The sequence below is a fragment of the Capricornis sumatraensis genome, chromosome 8 (genome assembly GCF_032405125.1).
Source record: "Capricornis sumatraensis isolate serow.1 chromosome 8, serow.2, whole genome shotgun sequence".
Classification (NCBI taxonomy): Eukaryota; Metazoa; Chordata; class Mammalia; order Artiodactyla; family Bovidae; genus Capricornis; species Capricornis sumatraensis.
Genome location: NC_091076.1, coordinates 92307678 through 92331675, shown reverse-complemented (window position 1 = coordinate 92331675; position 23998 = coordinate 92307678). Strand labels below are relative to the sequence as shown.

The following is a 23998-nucleotide window of genomic DNA, read 5'->3' as shown; positions in this document are numbered from 1 at the left end:
CCTGGAGTGGGTTGTCATATCCTCCTCCAGGGGATCTTCCCGACCCACGGATTGAACCCATGCCTCTTTGTCTCCTGCACTGGCAGACGGGTTCTTTCCTACGTGTGCCACTTGGGAACTCTGGGCATGACTGTGTCCACAGTTCCTCCTTTTATAAGAACACCAGTCATATGGGGTTAGGGGCCCACCCTAACTCCATCTTAACCTAGCTAATAGCATTTGCAACGACCTTATTTCCGAATAAGGTTGCACTTCATATTCTGAACTGCTGGAGATTAGGATTTCAACATACGACTTTGAGGTAGGGACAGATGTTCAGTGACAGCCTCATTCCATGAGCTGGGCACAATGACACCCACACCATGACTCAGCTACACTGTGACATGCATACAGAGTGACACAGATTCACCCCAAAAGAAAACAAGGTAACCGAGACATTCACAGTGACCCAGGTACACCGTGATAGACACATAGGGTGACAGATGAAGGGACTGCACTCACAAGCTGCAAAACACAGACACATCCCAGATTTAAAAAACCGATGTTTATAGGACCCTGAGGGGTATTTTACAGAGAGCAGCTCGTCTAATCCTCACAATGTGTGTGACTTGGGAACTGCTCATCACCCCATTTTACAGATATACAAATGAGAGGACTGAGGCTCCAGTCACACAGCCAGGAAGTGACAAGCTGAGGTTCGAAACCAGGTAGGAGTCATTAATTGCTCTTAATTGCTGTGCCACTCTGGTCCATTCACTCACACTCCCCAGACGCGTAATGACGGCCGATTTTGTGGGCACATGCCCAGAGAAGTGACAAGCAGTTTACTGAGAGCAGGGGGTGGGGTCCAGGGACAACAGGCAAGGTTCTTGGCTGTGAACTTGAGAAATGAATTTGCTTTGTTCGGATGTGGGCTCCACCACTAGGCGTGTGGCCTTATGGGAATGTTACAGCCATCACTTGTCTTCATTGGGTCTAATTTGCAAAATGAACACAAATCTAAAGACACAGGAAATGCCTTTTAAGAGAGTGTATTAGTTTGCTCAGGGCTTCCCAGGTGGTGCTAGTTGTAAAGAACCCTCCTGCCAATGCAGGAGATGTAAGAGACACAGGTTCAGTCCCTGGGTGGGGAAGATGCCCTGGAGGAGGGCATGGTAACCCACTCCAGTATTCTCACCTGGAGCATCCCATGGACAGAGGAGCCTGGTGGGCTGTGGTTCACAGGGTTACAAAGAGTTGGACACAACTTAGCAACTTAACACAGCAGCACATTAGTCTGCTCAGGCTGCCATAACAAAGAACCACAGACTGAGTGGCTTGAACACCAACTATTTATTTTCTCCCAGTTCTGGAGGATAGAGGTTTGGGTTCAAGGTGTAGGGTTGGCTTCTTCTGAGGCCTTGTTCCTTTGCTTGCAGACTGCCATCTTTTTTCTGGGTCTTCCCATGGTCGTCTCTCTGTAGCTGTGTCCAAATTTCCTTTATTTTGGCTGCCCCACGAAGCTCATGGAATCTTAGTTCCCCGATCAAGTGTCGAACCCCCGCCCTTGGCCGCGAGAGTGCAGAGTCCTAACCACTGGACCACCAGGGAACTTTTGAAATTTCCTCTTCTTAGAAGAGCACCAGTCATATTGAATTAGGGACCACCCTAATGACCTCATCTGAACTTGATTACCTCTTTAAAGGTCCTCTCTCCAAATTCAATCACATTCTGAGGTACCAGGAGTTAGGACTTCAAGTCATGAAATTTGTGGGGAGAGAGGATGGGGTCACTGGGCACAATTCTGCCCATATAAGAGAAATGGGCTCAGTCATCCTCACTCAGGCCCAAGCCAGGGGTCAGCCCCAGTCTGGGGGAAAGACACAGTTCCTGACCTTAGGAATCCTCTGTCCTCGTGGGGGAGACACAGGCCCTGCCCTCAGGAAGCCCCCAGCTAAAGCAGAGGCAGGAAACGTGCACACAGATTCTGGAAGGAAGTGAAAATCAACCCAGTTCAGTCTGAGGAAGGTCATGGGGCAGAACAGAGCCCATTAGAGGCAAAGTCTGGTGGGAAAGATTCAGAGAAGGGAGTCAGAAAGGAGAAGAGGAGGGGCCTGGAGGGGTGGTGTGCATGCTCTGCAGGGCCCAGGGGTGTGTGTGTGTGTGTGTGTGTGTGTGTGTGTGTGTGTGTGAAGGGGCTGTGTTCAGCAACCCAGGCAGCAGAGCCCAGATTTCCACTGAAAACACCAACTGTTGCCATAGCCCGAGTGGCCAGCACAGCAGGGGGTATTGGGAGCCACGTGCCGAGGGGTGGGGATGGCTTCACATGCTGTCACTGTGTCACCGTGTGTGAGTGTCACTGGTGCTGGGCACTGGGAGGCTGGGTTTCTGTAGTCCCTCCTCTGGCCCAAGGTACCACAGGCCTGCCTGTCCCAGGACTGTCTGCGTCTGGGCCGTGGCAGGGGCTGAAAGGGCTCCAGGGTCCCTCAAATGTGACTCTATCAGCTTCCCTGCTGCCTCTCCCTCAATTCTCTGAGGCCCAGTCTCCCTCTGAGTGCTTTACTCTGAGTCCCTAAGCGCCAGGCTCCCAGTGTATGGCCATCTCTTTTGTTTTAAACCTTAAAAAAATATTTTTTTTTTAGATTATTTATCTGACTACAACAGGTCTTAGTTGCAGCATGAGGGGTCTAGTTCTCTGAACAGGATTGAACCCAGGCCCCCCACATTGAGAGTGCGGAATCTCAGCCACTCGGTCATCAGGGATGTCCCAGTGTGAAGCCATTTCTGATGCTCTTCCAGATATCCCTGCATTTCACTGCTGCTTTGTCTGAAATAGCCCCCATCTTGCTCCCGTTGGCCATTCTTGGGCTGGGGCTTTCGGAAGGAAGGCCCCCGGGAGGTCCAGCTGGGACAAAGGGCACAGTCATCTCTGGGTTGCGAAGCCCTCTCGCTCCTTTTGTGTGTTTACCGCACTCACCTTTGTTTACCTGCCTCCCTCTCTGCCCAGGTATGAAGCGGCCACTGAGCCCATCTCCCGTGGGTGAGAAGGAGCCCCCCGTATCTGAAGCTGCTGAGTGCCCCCCTCGGCCCCCAGAAGCACCTAAGCCCAAGCGGGAAAGAAAACGGCCCTCGTACACCCTCTGTGACGTGTGTAACATCCAGCTGAACTCAGCGGCCCAGGCCCAGGTGCACTGTGGGGGGCGGGCCCACCAGAGGCGCCTGCGGCAGCTCAGCCTTGAAAAGACAACCCCCGGGCCAGGTCAGTCAGGAGGGGCGCTGCCTCCAGACTTGGTTCTGGGCCCCTGTGAGGGGCTCTGGGTCTCTGGTCTTTCTTTGTGGAGTCCTTTGATCTGAGGGACCCTCAGTGGGATCTTAGGGTCTCAGGCTTCTCAAAGGCCATCCAGTTTTGTTCTGCATCTGGACAGCTCTCTCTGGGGTCTCTCAGGGCCTGGGGTCTGAGGCCTCCCCTGGATCTGGGGCTCTTCCTGGGGGATCTTGTAGGACCACGTCCCCTAAGTAGCATTTCTCCAGCCTGGAGCCCCCTGGAAGGTTGTTTTCCAGTTAAGGGACTCACCAGAGTGTCCTGGTTTTCTGCTCTGGTCTCTGCAGGCCAAGGTCAGTGAGGTACACAACATGCCAGCTTAGGGCTGAAAAGTGGTCAGGAGAATGGGGGTGAGGGAGTGCGGGGGGCAGGGAAGGCCCCCTCCCTCTGGCTGCCGGACTCCCGGCCAGGATTTCGGCCTCTCCCTGGCTGGGGTGCCGCTGCAGAGGTTTGGCTGAAAGAGGGCCACTGGCTACGAGGCAGATTTCTGGGCAAAGTGGGTGAATGGATTTGTGAGGATGATTCCAGCTGACAGGCGCATGGGAGTCATGGGAGAGATAGGCAGCAGTCGGCTGCTGGCGGCAGGGGAAGCAGGTTCAGAAGCAGGCCCAGCATGGGAGGCTGGAAGGGCTGGAACTTCTGCCTGGTTCCTGGAGGCAGCTGCAAGAAGCGTGCCCTGCACACACACCCAGCAGCCCAGGGTACTTTTGAGGGCTGCCTGCTGTCCGAGTGCGTGTTCATGGGGCAACCTGTGTTCCCAGTACTGTGCTGGGGCCTGGAGACGAAGTCCCAGTTCTATACCCGCCCCACCCCCGCCCGCCCCCACCGCCGCCTCTTGCTCCCACTATGACTGAAATCTTTCAGGGTGAGATAGGAAAAGACCAGATGAGTGCTGTGGGTGGCACGTGGGACATGCCCCCACGGGAACAAAGGAGAAAGGGTGATTCTACCTGGGGGTACCACAAAAGGCTTCTTGAAGGAGGGGGCTGCACTGAGCTTTGGAACAGGGGTGAGGGGAGGAGGGATGTCTCAGACAGGGGACACTGCAGGAGCAGAGCTGGGAATGCTCGAGTGGCTGGGACGGTTTCTCCCATCTGAGCATTCCCCCATCGCGGCTGGACCTCAGGACATGACTCTGAATAAGAGCATATTCGACTGTATGCGTGCGTTCAAAGTCATTCATTAATTCATCAAATGCTTAGCTGCTGTCTGAGGTATTCATATTTTTTCTTTTATTAGTATTTTTTTATTGAAGTATAGTTGATTTGCAGTGTTATGTTAGTTTCAGGTATACAGCACACTCAGTTTTATATATATATATATATTTTTTTTCCCCTATGGATTACTGGGAAAGTAACAAAATATTGAGTGTAGTTCCCTGTATTATACAGTAAGTCCTTGTTGTATTTCTCTTCATTGATCTTTATTGAGATATTACTGACATATAACAAATGTCAGTAAGTTTAAGGTGTACAGTGTGATGATTTGATGCATATATATATATTATAAAATGATTACCATAATGTTAGTTCATATTGCCACCCCCTCACACAATTATGATTTTGTGTGTGTGCACTGATAACAGTTAAGATCTACTCTCTGAACAACTTTCAAGTATATAAGGCAGTATTGCCAATCAGGGGCTTCCCTGGTGGCTCAGATGGTAAAGAATCCACCTGCTATGTGGGAGACCTGGGTTCGATCCCTGGAGAAGGGAATGGCTACACAACAGTCTATGGGGTCGCAAAGAGTTGGACACAACTGAGCGACTTCACTTTTCACACACTCCAGAATTCTTGCCTGGAGAATCCCCATGGACAGAGGAGCCTGGAGGGCTACAGTCCATGGGGTCGCAAAGAGTTGGACATGACTGAGCAGGCACACACTTGCAACAACTCACAACAACTGGGGTACATGAGAAGGAAGGGGGTGGGATGAAGGAAACACATTCTGGAGTCTTTTCTGCAGGACTTGGTGACTGATGAGATGTGGGGCCAAGGAAACAGGAGGTGCCAAGACGGCCCTAGCCTAGAGGGTGCTATGATGGGCAGTTCCATGATCAGAAAGGAGGCTCTCAGAGGGAAGTGGGGCTGGAGGGTAGGGGTGGCTGGGGAAGGCCATTCCTGTGGCCAGAGGACTCTGTCCCACCCCTGCTCCCCTCTAACTCGGGCTCTGCAGGCCCTCCTCCCGGGCAGTGGTTCTCCTTCCTCTCCCAGGGTGGAGGGAGCATGTGGGGTGTGAGAGAAAGGACCACAGCACCTAGATACCGGTGGCCCAGACAGGCTGCCCGGAGGGAGGGAGTCCCCTTTCACTCAGCTTCCCTTTTCTCACAGCCCTAGTACGGGCCAGGTGTGGAGTCACCAGCAGGACTGAGGCCTGGTACTCCCCTCCAGATTGCTAAACAGGACCTGGTAAGTCACCTGTCTGTGCATCCGTGAGCCCGTGGGCCCTGTGCTGGTCCAAGGCAGGATGCCCGGATTCTGTGCTGAGCAGTGCTGGCCACTCAGTCCACGTGGCAGACCTTCCCACCACCATGCTAAGAGGAGCGAGCATCACTGTGGGAGCATGGCGCGAGGGTGGTGATGGCTGTGACTAGAGCAGGGATGAAGCCAGAACCCTCAGATTTCTGGGAACTCTGGAATCCCGGGGCTCCAGTGGGGAACCGGTGCTCCATTAACCTGGTTATCTTCAAACCTACTTCAGGCCATGACCCCCCAGCATCCACCCACCTCTCCCATGGACTCTCCTGTCTCCTTGGCTTCCTGAGAGCTGGGAGTGGGAGAGGCAGCCCACAGCAAGAGATGCTAGCAACTTCCCCCCGGGGGTGGGGCGTAGGGACCTCCATCCTGCTGAAGGGCTTTCCCAGGCCTTCATGAAAAGGAAGAGCGTGGGCCAGGGTGTTCTCTCTGCCAGAGCAGAGAGACCTGAGGAAGGGACTGGGCCAGAGCAGAGAGACCTGAGGCCACAGCTGACTGGGGCTGGGACTTCCCAGGTGGTGCTACTGGTAAAGAACCTGCCTGCCAGTGCGTGAGACTTAAGAGATGTGGGTTCGATCCCCGGGTCAGGAAGATTCCCCTGGAGGAGGGCATGGCAACCAACTCCAGTAATCTTGCCTGGAGAATCCCATGGATAGAGGAGCCGGGTGAGTTATGGTTCATAGCATCACAAAGAGTCGGCCAAAACTGAAGCAACTTAGCATGGACTAGAAGCAGACAGAGTCACACCTACTGGGAGGAGGCTTGAGGTGAAGTGTGAGGAGCCCTTAACACACTGCTCTGTCCTTGGACGCCTGAGATCTCAGGCCAGGAGGGCAGCCAGGAGGGCCACCCCGCCCGTTCCCTGGGAGGGTGCTGAGGGGGTGGGGGTGGGACGGCCCAGTCAGGCCCCTTGGAGGCTCCCGTTCTAGAAGGCCTCCTGGAGCTGTCACTCTGATTAGGGGTCTATGGGACTGGAGCCTTGCTCAGTGACAGGCCATCACGGGCAGTGAGGCGGGATCGTGTCTGGAGGATCCTGTCCCTGAGGCTTCTATGGGAGGGAGACGTGGGGGGACCGTTCTCTCTCTGAGCTTCATCCCCAACGCCTGGGTCAGAGCCCTCCTTACTCAGCCTTACCCAGCTTCTACCCGGACTGAGCCTGGAGCACCCAGGAAGGGGCACTGGCTGGGAAGACAGCAGGAACCCCACCCTTCCCCCCAGCCCCTACTCCAGGTCATTCCTCTACTTGCCTTCCTCCCCATTGATCTCCCACACAGCAGGCCCTTTCATCCTTCAGGAGTTCATCTTGAGCCATCTTTCAGCCGCCCTGCCCCTCCTCCTGTGAGAGGGGTGGGCACCAGGAACCCTGGCTCCAATATGGCTGAAGTCAATGACCCTACTGACCATCACAGACACACACAAATACATACACACACATGCCCCTAAACAACTGTAGGTAGTTATTGAACATCCACAGAGATAAAGGTTTGCTGGCTCAACCCTCCACCTCCAATCTCTAGTGCAGATGTGGGGCCAGCCCCAGGCTTAGGGGACAGACACCTGGACCTCGATCTGGGGGGACCAAGAGCTGTGATGTACACCCAGCACCAAGCTGAGCATGTGCTTAGGAGATGAACTGTTTGCAAAGCACTTCCATGTGCAGTGCAGCACAGCATTCCTTTCTTACCCAGACATCCCACAGTGTGGATGACTGGCATTCAGCCCTCATGTTAGAAACTGAAATATCTTAGAGCTCAGAGAGGGTAAGCAACAGACCTAAGGCCACACAGCCAGGTTCAAATCCCAGCATCTCTGACTCTAAATCCCATCTCTTGTGCCCTCCCCACCTTGTGACTGTTAAGAGAGACGGAGCCTTAGCGTTTCAGGAATGGGGAGGGGGGATGACCCAGAGCAGGTGTACAGGCTTCCAGGACAGGCTGATCAAGCATGCAGGGCCCATGCCTTGGTGTCCTCAACTGAAAAATGGGGAGATGCCAGCCATCTCCCGCTCTGCCTAGGCTAGCTAGGGACAGGGAGGGGAGCCTCCTGAATCCAGTTGGTTCCCCCCGGCCCCGCCATCTCTTGGCAGGACTGACCCAGCTGGCCCATCCCATCCGCTGCCCCCCATCATTGCAACATGACACCAGAGGGGAGAGAAGGGCGTTTCAGAAATGTCTTAAGCTCTGGCTTAAGGGGAGTAAAGGGTAGACCCTAAGGAGGACAGGAAAGCAGAGATGGAGGCAGACTGTGTTGGATTTCAGGGCAAAGATGGCTGCAGTTGAATCAGACGTCCCTGTGCCTTTGGGAATGAGAAGGCATCAGAGTGGCAGGTGGAGGCTGTTCCCGGCCCCGTGCCCTCAGACCTGGCTCCTGTTGTAATCAGTCCCTCCATCTCCTCTCCTAGTCTTTGGCTGCAGAAACCTCTGGCTGCATTCTGAGCCCCAGAGATCAAAGACCTTGAGCTTGGGTCATGCCTGAGTCACTGGTTTGATGAGCTATTCACCCCCCACTCCCTGCAGATGGATTAATTTCAGTCCCATCAGGAGGTCCCCAAAGCCCTCCAGCCTGTCCCCCCACGGCTTCAGCATCTCCCTTGGTTGCCAGTTCTTCCTCAGTGGCCCCTCCCAACTCATCCTGAGGCCTCTGCATGCACGTCTCCCCTTGGCTCCCCCAAGGCCTTCCAGGTGGTTCAGTGGAAAAGAACTCACCTGCCAAAGCAGAAGATGCAAGAGATGTGGGTTCGGTCCCTGGGTCAGGAAGATCCCCTGGAGGAGGGAATGGCAACCCATTCCAGTATTCTTGCCTGGAAAATTCCGTGGACAGAGGAGCCTGGCGGGCTATGGTCCATAGGGTCTCAAAGAGTTGGACACGACTAAGCACGCACACAGCACCCCCAAGGCCAGTGAGAAGTTCTTGCAGTCTAACCAGCAGTGCCTCCTGCTGCTGTCCTCCTTAATGCTAGGTGATGTAAGTGCCCTCACTGACCCTGGACAGCCTCCCCACCCCCTGCCAAAGGTGTGAACCTGACCATCAGCACCTCCCCCTAGGGACCACCAGGAAAGGCAAGGCTGTCTGGGTGGAGAATTAGGGGGCTTAGCTCAGATCCCTGGCCCCACAGAAGACAAAGTTTCTGTCTGTGTCTCTAGGTGGGTTAATTAGCTCTGGGCTTGAGTTTCCTTCCTCTGAGCATACCCGCAAGCCCTCCCCCCAGAGCCTTTTCCTAACAAACCTGTTTTCAGGGGCTGCTACCACCAGCCCCTCCCCAGATCTTCTTTGCAGCTGGAGAACTGGCTGCTCCAGAGATTATGGGTTATTGTCTGGTGGAGACAGGATGCTGAGGGGGTGGGGGCTAGCGCTGGGACCCGGGGCTTGGAATGCGAGGCTGGATCCAGCTGTGTGGCTTTTGGCTGTCTCCCCTGCCGCATTCCACCCCACCCTCCCGGCACCAGGTGCCCAGGTGAATTGGGAACCGGCAGGTTTCAGGAAGAGGAGGGGAGGAAGGAGCAAAATGAGGAGAGAAAAGATGAGTGGGGAGGGAAGGGTATGGGTAAGCTCGGGGTGACAGACCTTCTAGGAGATCAGATAAACGTGCCCCTCCCCCTCTTCCTGGCATTGCCAGGTAGCAGATCTGGCCAGCAGTCTCCAGGTCCTGAACTGTAAGCCACCTGGGCTCCCTTCCCACATCACCAGGGCCAATACTCTGGGACAGTCTGTACTTCACGTTCCCTGTAGCCTGCTGTGCTTAGTCGCTCAGTTGTATCCGACTCTTTGCGACCTGACCCCGTGGACTGTAGCCCGCCAGGCTCTTCTATGAGATTCTCCTGGCAAGAATACTGGAGTGGATTGCCATGCCCTCTTTCAGGGGATCTTCCCGACCCATGGACTGAACCTGGGTCTCCTACTTTGCAGGCAGATTCTTTACCATCTGAGCCAATAAGGAGGTAAATAAAAGATAATGGGGGCAGAGGATGAGTAAGGCTGGAGAGAAGAACAGGGGCTCCTGCGGCAGCAGCTGAGTTCAGCAGGAAGAGCTACCTGGCAGGCAGAGAAGGGGCTGGCAGCACCTCTTCTCCTGGAGCCTGGGGTAAACTCTTCTTCGGTATGAGAGGCACTAGGCCCCCTGATACCCTCCCTCTGTCCCCATACCTGTGGGGAAGAAAGAGCCCCATTCTTTCCATCAGTGGTTCTGATGTGGGGACACCAGGGAACAGGCAGCTTCATCCTGCGCCCGAAACCACGGCTCTCCAGCAGAAGCAAGAGTCCCTCCCTCTCGCCCTCCCCCGTCCCTCGCATCCCCCACCCCTTCCCTCTGTCACTCTGGCTGGGTTTCATTTGCTCCTCACTCAGAGCTCAGCGGTGCCTCCAAAGGCAGAGAATGCTCTTGGGTGAGTGCTGAGGACGCTTGAGCTGGGGGATGGGGAGGGGGCTTCTAGCCAAGGGTGGGCCTCTCCCCTCTCCCCTGCCCTATTCTTTCCCTCCTGTTGTTGGCCTCTAAACAAAGTTGTCTGTTTAGAGGCTGCAGTAACCAGCTGGCTCTTGGTACCTTTCCCAGGTACAAGTATGGACAGAGGGAGCCCCCACTCCAGCTGGGAGCAAAGGTGGGGTGGGGCGGCAGGAATGGTTGGGGGTCCGGAGGTCCGGCCTGCAGGAATAAGGCAGCTGCGCCTTTGGGCAGGTGTGTGTCGTCTGGGAGCCTGCTACAGAGGTTCCTTGTATCAAATCATACTTTCCATGCCTCTAGGGGCTGCCTGGAGGAGCAGGCGAGGAGGGGACTAAGAGGGGATTGTGAATGCAGCAGAGAGAGAGCGAGCCAGGCAGATGGGGGGCAGCATCCACTGAGGCCCCCCAGCACGCTGAGGTCAACATCAGTGCCCCTCCCACATACTTTGTTTGTGGTCTCCTTGCTCACCTCCCCATACAAGGGGTTTCTTGGTCGTTTCCATACCTTTGAAGTATTTGGGAGATCCCCTGCTACAGCGGCGAGGGCTGGTTCCCCTGCTCGCGCTCTAGGGTCTTCTTCCGACGCGGAAAGGGTAAGAGCCTGGAACACCTGGAACATCGATGCCTCCATTGTGCTGGCCAGCCCAGAAGTGGGATGGGGGCGCTGGAGAATGAGGGGAAGAATCCTAATCCTAGCAGGAAGTGGGGACCTTGGTTCAACCTCTCATTCCCTGCACTCGGCTCTCTCTCCCTCTTGGGCTCCCCTTCTTCACAGTGTTTTGGTTTTATTTGTGATAGTAATGACAACTTTACTACTTGAGGGGTGTATATGTGTGCGTGTGTGTGCGCATGCCTCGGGGTCCCCATCCCCTGCCCCTGTGACTCAAGGTAGGGGTGGGAGGGGACTCTGGGTTTGGCTGCCTGAACTTGCGTATGTCAGATACATCTAGTTTTGTAAGGGGTGCGTGTGTTTCTGCACGTGACTCTTCCTGAACACACACCTCACTTTGTGACGGCGTGTGCCGCTGCATGTCTGCTGTTTGTGTTGTCTGTATGTGCGTCTGTAGGGGTCTGTGTGTCCTCGTGTGTCTGTCCCTCTGGGTGTGTATGATCTGAGTGTGTCTTTGTTGCTCATGGCCGTCTGTGTGTACGTGCATGCTTGTGCGTGGCCTGTGTGCCCGCCCCTTGGCCAGCAGGCCTGTCTGTCTGCTGCGGGTACGACCTCCATGTGTGCACACATCAGTGTGCGTAGGCCGTCTCACCATGGGGAGACGTGTGCGAGTGTGTTCCTTGGCGTCTGTCCCTATCACTCTCTGTGTGGATGCCTGTGGGCCTCAGGGTGTGTGCCCCTGTGCTCTTTCGTGTGATTCTTTCCCAGTGATGGCAAAGCAGCAGGACGGAGTTTCCCCAGATTCTCACTCCCTTGGGTGGTAGGCAGGGTGATGTTATTTCATGAGACACCTGCTCTGCTCCCCTGCCCCAGTCTCGGTTGGACCCCTCTGGGTGGTCTTTTCTCCATCACTCAGTCTGGTTTGTTCCAGTTTGATCAGAGCAACAGTCACCTTCTTGAGGCAGCATCCAGTGAGTCCTGGGTCCCGGCTGCGGATGCTTGGCCATGGAGGCTGGGAGGAGGGGCTGCTCTGAGACACTTAGCCAGGGTGACTGTTCTGTTGCAAGATGCTAACTTAGGGAATTCCCTAGGGGTCCAGTGGTTAAGACTCAGCTCTCACTGCCAAGGGCGGTTCAATCCCTGGTTGGGGAACTAAGATCCCACAAACAGGGCTGTGGGGCAAAAATAATAATAAATAAAATCAAAATGTTTACTCTTAAAAGATGCTAACCAGGACCTTCCAGCACACACCTGGCCATTTTGGGGGTGCAGAATTCTAGACCTATCAGGCTGTGTGGGACCATCCTAGAACAGGGGTGTCTCCCTTTGTCTGAGTGTACCCACAAGCCAAACGGCAACACGTGTGTGTGTGTGTCCCATGATATATGCGTCATCCCGGTGGCCCTGGGTGCCAAGGTGCACAGCGAATGTCAGAGGCAGATAGTGGGCGGCAGAGAGCAGCATGGTGTGAAGGGGATTGGGGGGAGCTCCCAGCCTGAGATGCCCTGACCTCAATGTGTACCCTAGGCCTTGAGTGGGAGAGGAGTGTACCCAGTTGTGCGGGGGCTGGAAGGTATTCCCGGGTGACTGTGCTGACTGGGTGACTGGGTCACCAAGTGCCCTGGCACCTCCTCTGCAAATGGCCTCCACACCCAGCACTGCATTTGGTCCTCAGACCCATTCCTGTCCTGCCTGTTCCTCCTCACCAGCTGTAACTCCCACTTCACAGGTGAGGAAAAGGAGGCTAAGTGCTGGGCTCCCAAGGCCCCAGAGTTCAGCTCTGAAGCTCCCCTGCAGGCCTCCAGGTCTGGGAGGAAGGAGGTGCCACAACCCCACATTCCTCCTGCATGGAACCCACACAGTGGAGAGGGTCTCCTGGATCTCTGAAAGTTCTAGGAAGAGGTCCCTCCTCCCACCCACCCCATTTCTGTCATCCCTCTTACAAGTAACTCATTGGATCATTAGATTAAAACATTGATTTCCTGGGAATTCCCTGATGGTAAAGAATCTGCTTGCAATACAGAAGACTCGGCTTCAATTCCTCGACCAAGAAGATCCCCTGGAGAAGGGAATGGCCACCCACTTCAGTATTCTTGCCTGGAAAATTCCATGGACAGAGAAGCCTGGTGGGCTACAGTCCATGGGGTTGCAAAAAAAAAGTCAAACATGACTGAGCGACTAACATTTTCACTTCCATTTTCCCTGGCTAGGACTCTTCCCTTTCACTGCTGAGGGACTGGGTACAATCCCTGGTTAGGGAACTAAGATCCCCCACGATCTTTCCCATCTCACCCACCTCCTGAGATTTCCCTAGGAGACTAGATCAAAATCCGCAGCATTCACTGTAGAGCTTCCACACCTCTGTTCTGAGTGAGTGAGTGAAAATTTCTCAGTTGTGTCCGACTCTTTGAGATCCCATGGACTATACAGTCCATGGTATTCTCCAGGCCAGAATACTGGAGTGGGTAGCCTTTCCCTTCTCCAAAGGATCATCCCAACCCAGGGATAGAACCCAGGTCTCCTGCATTGCAGGCAGATTCTTCACCAACTGAGCTACCAGGGAAGCTCTTATCTTGATCTTTGAGAACCTGCACTGAACTTTGAACTTCTTGATGGTTTCCTCAGGGCTCTGCCATTCCCGCTGCTGGAATGCCCTTCCCCTGGTAAAACCTCACTGACCCTTTTGTGAAACTTCATTGCTGCTCCAGGCCGGTAACCTTTTCAGCTGACAGCCTGCTCCCCTGATCCCAGAGCATTTTGTTCATCACTCTGAGAGCCCTTGCCAGAGTATAGCCTTCCTAGCGCTCCACCTGTTTGGCTCTCACCCGTGAGCTCCTCTAGGCGCCCACGGATACTTGTAATGAATGTCCTGTCCCTCCCACTGGCGGGGAGCATCCTTCCTGCGGTCTAACCTGAGTCGCTCCTGCTGCAGCGCGCGGCGGGGAGGGTGAGAGAGTGACACCTGGCCAAGTGCGCGCCGCGAGTCCGAGCGGAGGCCGGTGGGAGCGGCCGGCCGAGCCCCGCCGGCGCCGCCGCCCTGCCGGCGACCCCGGCTCCCGCCGCCGCTGGCGCCTCTTCGCCCGGGTTACCGCTAGTGGCTGCTGTCGCTCAGTGGAGCCCAAGGAGACCGCGGCCAGAGCGTCCACCGAGCAAGATGGTGGCTCCCGAGTCTCCGTGAGTCCGGGCGGGCGGGGCGCCCCCTCCCGGAGCCTCCGGGCAGGGGGGGCGACGGGGGCTGGGGGCCCTGCGGGCGAGTTGGCGCGGGGCGGGCGGCACCCATCGGAGGGCTCCTCCACCGCGCGCCCCCCAGAGGAAGTTCCCCAGCCCTCCGCAACCCGGCCCGGGGAGGTTGGGCAAGGGTGTGCGGGGAACCCCGACCTCACCTGGCTGCCTGCGGGGTGGGAGAGGGGACACCCGCCCCTACCCTGCCTGAAGCGGGAACTCTTTCTAGTGGGATCCCGAAAGGAAGGGGCCCAAAGAAGCCTAAGCAGGGGACTAGGGACCCCCATCCTAGAGCCAGATGAACACTCAGTTTGAGGCTTTCGTACAAGGATGGAGTGGGGACCGCTGGCCAACACGTGATCACCTCATGGGCCCCCATCCAGCTGGCCAGGGTGTGGAGAGGTGTGAGGCCACCTGGGTCTGCAACAGGTACACCCTCCTGGTTAGCCTTGGTCACATAGTCAGTCTTATTTACATCCGGCCCCACCCAGCCCAGTTCCCTCAGGAACCAGGCAAAGAGTCCCATTGAGGTGGGGGAATGTCAATGGCTTTTGCCAGGATCTCCTGGAATAGCGCTGTTCAATAGAACTTTCTGGGATGTGTATATGTTCTCTGTCTGGGCCATCTAATAAGATAGGCACTAGCCACACGTGGTTATCAAGAGGTTGAAATATGACTAGTGTGACTGAGGAACTGAACTCTTAGATTTAAAATTTGGATTAATTTTAAACCACCACGTGTGGCTTGTGGCTACCTTATTGGACAGTGCAGTTTCAGAATTTTCATCTTCCCAGTTCTCCTTTCTCCCTACTCTTTGTTTCTTGTCTCAAGAACATCCTAGGTCTCACAGTAGTTTTATCCCTCTGCAGAATGGGATAGCTTCTAGGTACAGGAAAGGCCCTGACAAACTTCCAGAAGGATGTTACCTTGGCTTTGTACGTCCTCCCCATTCTGAGATCCTTTGGGTGGTAGACTGGGCAAGGCCACAGAAGCAGCATGGGACCTAGGAGAAAAGGATGTCCAAGGTAGCTGTTTTCGCTGCCCAACAGGTGCCCAGGGGCCCACTCCATCACTCCCTCTGCTGGAGAGCTCCAGCTTCCTTATCTGTTTACTCCTCAAATTTGCTGGAGCACCTGCTGGGTGCCAGGCATGGTTCCCTTCTCTGAGGTCCAGACAGGAACAAGTTAATTACCTTTCCTGGCCTCAGGGAATTTGTGGGAGGGAATGGGTGGGTGGAGAGCAAGAGTGCAAGCAATAGAAATTGCACAGAAATAAGCAGATTTATAAACTTTGGGAAGCGTGTTGGAAAGAACAGGGGCTACTGACGGAGAATAAGGGGACTTGCTGGGACAGGATTATTAGCGAAGCCTCCCCTGAAGAGCAGCCATGATGCTAAGACAGAGGGGAAGTAGAACAGGTGAAGTGTTGGGAGGGAGAGTGGGAACATTCTGGAAAAAAGCACAGCATGTGCAGAGGTCCTGGGGATGGGACTCTGGCACTCTGAGTAAAGACTAGTGTATCTGGAAGGGGAGGGAGGCACAAGTGTCCCCTAGGGACGTCAGCAGTGCCTGAGCATTTGGCACGCCTAGAAAGGGATTCTGGTGCTGGCCTCAGAGCAATGGGCAGTAGAGCGGGTTGTTTGTTTGGCTTTTGGTTTTTTCTTTGGGATGTGGGATCCTAGCTCGTGGACCAGGGATCAAACCTGCATTCCCTGCATTTGAAGCACAGAGTCTTAACCACTGGGGTTTCCCAGATGGCGCTAGTGGTAAAGCACCTGCCTGCCAATGCAAGAGACGTAAGAGATGCGGGTTCGATCCCTAGGTCAGAAAGATGCCTTGGAGGAGGGCATGGCAACCCACTCCAGTTTTTTTTTTTTTTTTTTTTTTGCCAGGAGAATCCCTTGGACAGAGGAGCCTGGCAGGCTACAGTCGATAGGGTTGCAAAGAGTTGGACACAACTGAAGCGACTTAGCGTGCATGCACGTCTTAACCACTGAACCACAGGGAAGTCCCAATAGTGAGAGGATTTTAAGTGGTATATTTTTAAGAGCCCCCTCTGGTATTGAGAGTTTCTGACCCAAGAGCAGGGTAAGAGTGGAGACCCAGAGTCCCATCAGGAATCAAGCAAGAGAGGATGGTGGCCTAGACAAGGATGGTGGCAGTGGCATGGAGAGGAGGGAGGAGTTAGAGGTAGATAGAGGAGGTGGACTCAATAGGACCTGTGGCTGGATCAGGTCCTAATGCGGAAGAGAGTGGGGGTTGGACAGGCAGGTTTCTAGCCAGAGCACCTGGGTGGGAGAATGGGCCGTTTTCTGAGTGAGGGAGCCTGGGAGAGGAGCAGATGTTGTAGGGACAGATGCAGGTGAGCTCTGTCTAGAAAAGCCAGGAAGGCAGTTGGGTAGAGAGGTGTGGTGCCCAGAGGAGTGTCCTTCAGAAATGGTTCTGACTCTTTGGATGGTTTGAGATTGGGAAAAAGAGGGTGAGATGACATCAAAGGAGTGATTGATGAAAGCAATGAAATCCAGGGGATGTGGGATCCTGGAAGGTCAGAGAAAAGTGTGTCTCAGGAGGGTGTGAGGAGCAGTACCAATTGCCCCTCTACAATCCAGGGGAAGAGGACCAGCAGGGTTCACCCACTTCGGGCAACATGGAATGTTTCTCCTTATACTGAATGGGTTCCCCCTGGAATTCTACCCATCTACCCTTATTGTCAGAGAAGGCAATGGCACCCCACTCCAGTACTCTTGCCTGGAAAATCCCATAGACGGAGGAGCCTGGTGGGCTACAGTCCATGAGGTCGCTAATAGTTGGACACGACTGAGCGACTTCACTTTCACTTTTCACTTTCATGCATTGGAGAAGGAAATGGCAACCCACTCCAGTGTTCTTGCCTGGAGAATCCCAGGGACAGCGGAGCGTGGTGGGCTGCCGTCTATGGGGTCGCACAGAGTTGGACATGACTGAAGTGACTTATTGTACCCACCCACTAAGTGCCAGGTTCTACACAGAGTTCTGGGAATAATATCAGGTGGGCAAGACAGTCACTGCTTTCTCAGAGTTTAGACTCAGTTAAACCAATGGTCTCAGAAACAAGTTGTTTCATACATTCAAAATAAATCCTTTCATTCTTTCAAGCAATTAACTTTTGCTGAGAGCCATCCACATGCCCAAGAACCTAGAGGTATAGAAATAATATATGATTAAACGTGATTTTGGCCTTTCAGGAACCAAGTGCAGAGTTACACAGAGGATCCCTGTGCTCACTGTGTTGTGTTACGAAGACTGGTACATGGGGAATTACGGGTGATGAGAGGACAGGTGGGACTTCCCTGGTGGCTCAGTGGTAAAGAATCCATCTCCTAATGCAGGAAATGCGGGTTTCATCCCTGGGTCGGGAATATCCACTGGAGAAGGAAATGGCAACCCACTCCAGTATTCTTGCCTAGAGAATCCCATGGACAGAGGAGCCTGGCGGGCTACAGGCCATAGAGTCGGAAAAGAGTCAGACACGACTTAGCAACTAAACAACAAAGAGGACAGGTACCAACCCAGGTTAGGGGGGTGGATCGGGTGGCAGAAGGGATGCCTGAGCTGCTCTCCGGGAAGGAATGGGAAACAGCCAGGGAAAAAGGGAGTTCCAGGCACAGGGTGTGGAGGCAGGAGCAAACCTAACAGTAATGTGTGTGGGTCACAGTAAGCCTCTGGATCTGGCTTAGCAGACAGAAGTGAGGAAGGTTCTGCAGGTGTCTAGAGGTTAGGGGGGCCTCTCTGGCTCGTGGCGAGGTATGTAGACTTAGGCAGTGGGACACCGCTGAAGACGTGGACACAGGGGAGTGACATAGTGAGATCTGTGTGTGGCCTTGCTCTCTGGCTGTTTCATGAGGTATGAGTGGGGGAACCACTGCAGAGGCAGAGGCCGGTGTATAATCCAGACGAGACGGTGCAGGCCAGGGTCTCAGGGTGGCCTGTGGGGTCAGGAGGACTCGGGTTCTATTGCACTAACCCAAAAGTTCATTCGGGTTTTTCTGTAAGATGTTATGGGAAAGTGAAAGTCATTCAGTCGTGTCCGACTCTTTGTGACCCCTTGGACTATACAGTCCATGGAATTCTCCAGGCTAGACTACTGGGGTGGGTAGCCTTTCCCTTCTCCAGGGGATCTTCCCAACCTGGGGATTGAACCCAGGTCTCCTGAAGTGCAGGTGGATTCTTTACCAGCTGAACCACAAGGGAAGTCCAAGAATACTAGAGTGGGTAGCCTATCCCTCCTCCAGCGGACCTTCCTGACCTAGGAATCGAACCGGGGTCTCCTGTATTGCGGGTGGATTCTTTACCAACTGAACTACCAGGGAAGCCCAAGATGTTATGGGGGAAAACTCCAAATGAACTTTGGGGCCAACCCAATAATTCCACTTCAGCCACTTACTGCTTGGCAAACCTTGGGCAAGTCCCTGAAAGTCCCCGAGCTTCAGTTTCCTCCTGTCCAAAGTGAGGATTATACTTGCAAGAGTAATCTTAGTTTCCTAATGGTGTCATCACAACCTTTAGCACAGGGCCTGACTCAGTCCGCATTCAGTAAATGGTAGTGACTGCTGCTGTCATCAGTAAACCCAGAGAGGAGGGGCAGGTGTGAGAGAGAATTAGGAAGCAGAGGTGGCAGGTCTTGGCCATCATTTGGCGTGGCCTTCTGGGACTGAACTGCTCATTCTCCTCTAGCACCAGGGGTGGCGATAAAGTGAGGGAGGTAAGGGCAACCAGCTGACTGCCTTCAGTCTGGGACCCAGCCCTCACCTCACGTCTGGGCTACCCTTCCTAGAACTGCACTACTGGTGTGTGTATGAGTGTATCCATGTGTGTCTTTAGGGAATGAAGCTCCAGAGAAAACCAATCCTGTTTCTCAGTCCTGTGGCTCTGGGAGGAGAGCTAGCTGCTAACTTCCTTCTGAAGACACCAGTTATCCTTTGGGTAAGGTGTCAGGATTCAGTCACGAGTTCTTCATGAGCCCTGAGAAACGCTGTTGGTCTCCAGGACTCAGTCCCCACACTTATAAAATTGTGTAGGTGGTGCCAGTAATTGATGCCTTGTCCTGGGTGGAGGGAGACCCTCTCCAGGGAGCTGGGACCCCCCCATACCTCGACCCACTTTGGATAACACTCTATGGCCAACTCCCAGTAGCCCTTTCCCATTGGGTCCAAACCACCTCTTGGTCGGGGAGTGCTCTGTGGGCAGCGTAACCCCCAATGGACTCCTAACACCTCTCCTTTGTTTCTTTCACCTCCAGTCTCCCACCAGCGGAGCGAAAGTAAACTTTCCTGGCTAAGTTAGATGAATGGTCCCCTTTAGCTTGGCGGGCTGCCCCCCTCCTGCCTCCCTACAAACTCCCCCTGTCAAGGGAGGTGCTTTGGTGTGCGGGGGAGGCTGGGGGGCAAGAGCTTTTGGGCAGGGGTTGGGGGTGCCCTGACCCCCCGAAGAGGAATGGTGCCCCCAGGGAAGAAACCAGCTGGAGAGGCCTCCAACTCCAACAAGAAGTGCAAGCGTTACTTCAACGAGCACTGGAAAGAGGAGTTCACCTGGCTGGACTTTGACTACGAGCGGAAGCTGATGTTCTGCCTCGAGTGCCGCCAGGCCCTGGTGCGGAACAAGCATGGCAAAGCGGAGAATGCCTTCACCGTGGGCACCGACAACTTCCAGCGCCACGCCCTGCTGCGCCACGTGACCTCGGGGGCCCACCGCCAGGCTCTGGCTGCCAACCGGGGCCAGCCCTCTTTTGAGGGCCAGGCTGAGGGTGGAGGGGCCTGCCCAGGCCTGGCCACAGCCCCCAGCTCCAGGGGCGTCAAGGTGGAAGCAGACCCGGCTAAAGTGGCCGTGCTGACCACAGTGTACTGCATGGCCAAGGAGGAAGTGCCTGACGACCGCTGCTCTGCCCTGCTCGAGCTGCAGAGATTCAACCTGTGCCAGGCACTGCTGGGCGTGGAGCATGGCGATTACTACAGCCCCAGGAGGGTGAGGGACATGCAGGTGGGTGGCCACCAGGGGTGTGGGGGAGGGATTGAGGAGGGAGGACACCAAGCCATCTGGGCATGGCACCAGCATGCCAGGTCCCCGGGAAGAGGCCAAAGCAGTTCATTCACACCTTCACCCATCAGAGCCTGCACTGAGGGCATACTAGGTGCCAGGCCCCAGGCCAGCTGCGGGGCGCCCAACAGTGAAGAGGCCGGACCAGGCTCTGTCCTCGGGGGCTGAGGGGTGCTTGGCTTACTACCTAGGCCAGAGGTTGCAAACTGGTGGCCTGGGGGCTTGATTGGCTCACAGGCATGTTTTGGTAGTTTTCACAGTGTTTTCAAAAGACTTAAACTAGTCTCCAAGTTAAAAAAAAAAAAAAAGACATTCCATATAAAAATGTGGACCTCCGACTTCTGCTGAGAAACTAGGTCCTGTGCAGTCAGGGCATGAAGTTCTGGAGTTGGAGAGCAGGGCATGGGCTTCCCCATTCCCTTTGGTTTATCCCTGGTCCTCTTGAAACTCAGTATCACCCACATGGCCGCTGGGGACATGTGCACTCATGTAGCTCTGTCCTAGGTACTGGCTTTATGAGTCCTGGGGGCTGGTGTGGGGGTGAAGAGGTTGGATCTCATCCTACCGGAGATGAGAGACAAACAGCACACAGCTGGGGCCCTGTTTAACCTGTGGGCAGTCAACATATCAGTTAATCCTGGAGCAGCAGAGCAGAGGGAGACCCCCAAGAATAGGGCTGACTGGGGCAATGCTTTAGAATCTTTATGATTCCTAAAGCACTTTCCCATTTGTAAACATAACAACAAAAGATTACATGGATGGGAGTTTCTGGAGGTCCTGTGATTAAGACTCCAGGCTTTCACTGCTGAGGGCCCGGGTTCAATTCCTGGTTGGGGAACTAGATCACAGAAGCAGTGTGGCATAAGTTAAAAAAAAAATTGGTAAGTCACAACAACCTTTTAAGGAGATTGGGGGCAGGCATTAGCCTCAAGGCAACTGAGAGATGAACAGAGAGGTCAAATGATTTGCCCAAAGTCACACAGCCAGTAAGTGACAAAGCTAGGATTAGTCCTCGAGACTGTCCAACCGCAGGCCTGTGCTCTTTCACCCCATCCCGTCTGCCTCCCCTTCTCAGGACAAGCCTAACCCTGTCCTCTCTTTTTCTCTCCCTGGCTGTCCCAGGTGGCTATCGCCAGTGTCTTGCACACAGAGGCCCGTCAGCGCCTGAAGGCATCCCCGTATGTGGGCCTGGTGTTGGATGAGACCAAGGACTGGCCTGAGTCCCACCGTCTGGCCTTGTTTGTCACTTCAGTGTCCCCCTGCAATGGCCAGCCTGCCACCACCTTTCTGGGTAGTGTGGAGCTACAGGAAGGCGAGGCCACCGCTGGCCAAGTCCTGGACATCCTGCAGGCTTTCGGCGTGTCTGCATCCAAGCTGGCCTGGCTCAGCTCAAGCCTCCCCAGTGACCGCCTGGGGAGGGTGCGCCCACAGCTCCAGGCCGCCTGCCCACTGCTCATGGAGTTACACTGCCTCCCTGGCCGGACAGACCCCAAGCCCCCTGCCTACCTAGGTGAATATGAAAGTGTACTGGATGCCCTATTCCGCCTGCACGGCGGCCCCAGTTCTCACGTGGTCCCTGAACTCAGGGCGGCACTGGACCTTGCAGCTATTGACTTGGCAGGACCACGGCCAGTGCCCTGGGCCTCCCTGCTGCCTGTGGTGGAAGCTGTGGCTGAGGCTTGGCCTTGCCTGGTGCTCACACTGGAGGCCTCTGCCCCAGCCTCGCCTACCGCAAGGGCGCTGGCCCTCGCCCTGCGCCAGTTCACCTTTGTGGCCTTCACCCACCTCCTGCTGGATGTTCTGCCCTCCGTGCAGAAGCTGGCCCTTGTCTTGCAGCCAGAAGAGCCGGATTTGGCCTTGCTGCAGCCTCTGGTGATGGCAGCTACAGCCTCCCTCCACGCACAGTGCAGTTCAGGTGGGGCGCGCCTCCAGGGCTTCCTGCAGGAACTGGCATCCTCTAGCCCCGATTTGGGCTGTGGCCGCTGCACCTACCGCGGCGTGGAGCTGGTGGGCTACTCTGAGACTGCGGTCCAGGGCTTGGAGCGGCTGCGGGGGGCCTTCCTGGACTCCATGCGGAGGGGGCTGCGGGACTCTTACCCTGGGCCCTCGCTGGACGCCGTGGCCGCCTTCGCGGCCATCTTCGACCCCCGCCGCTACCCGCAGGCCCCCGAGGAGCTGGGCGCGCACGGGGAGGGGGCACTCCGCGTCCTGCTGCGCGCCTTCGCCCCCGCTGTGGTGCGCCAGAGGGCGCTGGGCGACTTCGCGCTCTTCAAGCGCGTGGTGTGCAGCCTGGGGCGGCTGGGCCCGCGGGCCCTGTGCACCAAGCTGGCGTGCGCGCGCTCAGAACTGCACGAGCTCTTCCCCGACTTCGCCGCCCTGGCCGCACTGGCCTTGGCGCTGCCTGCGGGCGCCGGCCTCCTGGACAAGGTCGGCCGCAGCAGGGAGCTGCGGTGGTGGGGGCCGGGCGGGGCAGGGGAAGGACGGGGCGGCCCCGCGGTGAAGATCGCGGTAGATGGGCCGCCGCTGCACGAGTTTGACTTTGCGCTGGCGGTGGAGTTCCTAGAGAGCGGGTGGGGCGAGGGCCTCCAGGGCTCGCAGCTCACCTGAGAGCGGCCTCCTCTCCTCTGTCCAGCCAGTCTGGGGCCCTGGACTCGCTAAGGGCCAAGCCAGACTTGACCTAGCAAGATTACCTCCTAACTGTGGCCTCCCACCCACCTTCCCCGGGCTTCCTCGGCTCCAGGCTGAGTACTAACCCGGCTCAGTGGGATGTGGAAGAGGGACTGGGTCGGGGGTGCGAGTGGGGGCTTGGGCCCGTGGGCAGAGGTGCTAGGGTCTCGGGCACCCTAAATATCACTCCTGACCTTTCCGGTTCTGTGGGGAGTAGTTCACCCTGTTCCCTCGGAACTCCACTCAAGTTTTCTCTCTGGAAAAGCTGAGGGGTCTTGGTTGGAAGGAGGAAGACAGAGCCTCCGCAGTTAAGGAGTTGAAGGCCAGGAGACTGGGTCCTTGACTGTTAGCCCTGCTCCTAGCAACATATCTTCTCTTCAGATATGACTGGGGGAAAAAATGACTGTCTGTATTTTTGACACAGCAGAGCACCCTCTCTGTGAAAAAGCTCAAGGGAAGTAAGAGGTGCCCTCTCCACCAACAGGCTGCCTGAGACTTTTCTGTACTTGGCTGTACGTAGACATCCGCTCCAGTATTCTTGCCTGGAAAATCCCATGGACAGAGGAGCCTGGGAGTCCATAGGGTGGCAGAGTCGGACTAGACTGAAGCAACATCACGTAGACATACATATGTATCAATGTGAAATAAATCTATCCTAGCCTCCCTGGTGTTAACACACAAAATCGAAAAGGACTTCTTTTGCTTTTGCAACAACAGGGTTCAAAAAAGTCCCAAATGGGCTGAATTTATTTCTAATTTTTTTCTTCCTCAAAGTCTGGCTGTTCTCCAAGTTCCTAACCTTCCCCAGCCCTTGCCTCAGATCTCTCTCTCTCTCTCTTTTTTTTTTTTTTTTTGGCAGTGCTGAGATTTTAGTTCCCTGACCAGGGATTGAACCCAGGCCCCTGCCTCAGACCTTTAAGACCAAAGACTGTATAAACCACAGTGCTGGACTGGTTGAACCCAAGGACCAGGCTCAGGCCTGACCCAGGGGTGTTGGAGGGCTTTTGTCTCCAGTGGAGAGCAGTTGGGGCCTCATCAGAGTTGGGGAACACATCCCTTCAGATTCTGGGGGGGTTCCTATCCCCTGTCAGTCCTTGCTGTGAGTGTTGTGGGGGATCTGGAGGGGAGTAGTTAGTGAGAGGGGATGGGGCTAGACTTTCCAAGTCTCTTAGGCTTGGGTTTAATTTGCAATAAAGTGGAAACCCAGTGCATC

General features: G+C 55.2%; 2 protein-coding genes across 7 annotated transcripts in view; both read left to right on the top strand.

The window, feature by feature from the left end:
- Positions 1 to 2988: 2988 nt before the first annotated feature.
- The window catches only part of ZNF385C (zinc finger protein 385C), a 32740-nt gene continuing 11730 nt past the window's right edge, over positions 2989 to 23998 (top strand). For 4 of the 6 annotated variants that reach the window (XM_068978657.1, XM_068978658.1, XM_068978656.1 and 1 more), the window contains exons 1-2: positions 2989 to 3238; positions 3893 to 3895. In XM_068978657.1, coding sequence (XP_068834758.1) covers positions 2989 to 3238; positions 3893 to 3895 — 253 coding nt within the window. The remainder of the gene's footprint in view (positions 3239 to 3892; positions 3896 to 23998) is intronic. The other 2 variants (XM_068978659.1, XM_068978653.1) reach the window with 2 other exon arrangements.
- C8H17orf113 (chromosome 8 C17orf113 homolog) lies at positions 19519 to 22725 on the top strand. Its single transcript, XM_068976018.1, has 2 exons — positions 19519 to 20061; positions 21241 to 22725. The coding sequence occupies exons 1-2, from the start codon at positions 19519 to 19521 to the stop codon at positions 22723 to 22725; spliced, it is 2028 nt and encodes a 675-aa protein (XP_068832119.1).

Coding starts and splice junctions, on each gene's coding strand:
- C8H17orf113 (XM_068976018.1), top strand. CDS start 19,519: ATGGTGCCCCCAGGGAAGAAACCAGCTGGAGAGGCCTCCAACTCCAAC. Junction 20,062..21,240: donor GGAGGGTGAGGGACATGCAG/GTGGGTGGCCAC, acceptor TGGCTGTCCCAG/GTGGCTATCGCCAGTGTCTT.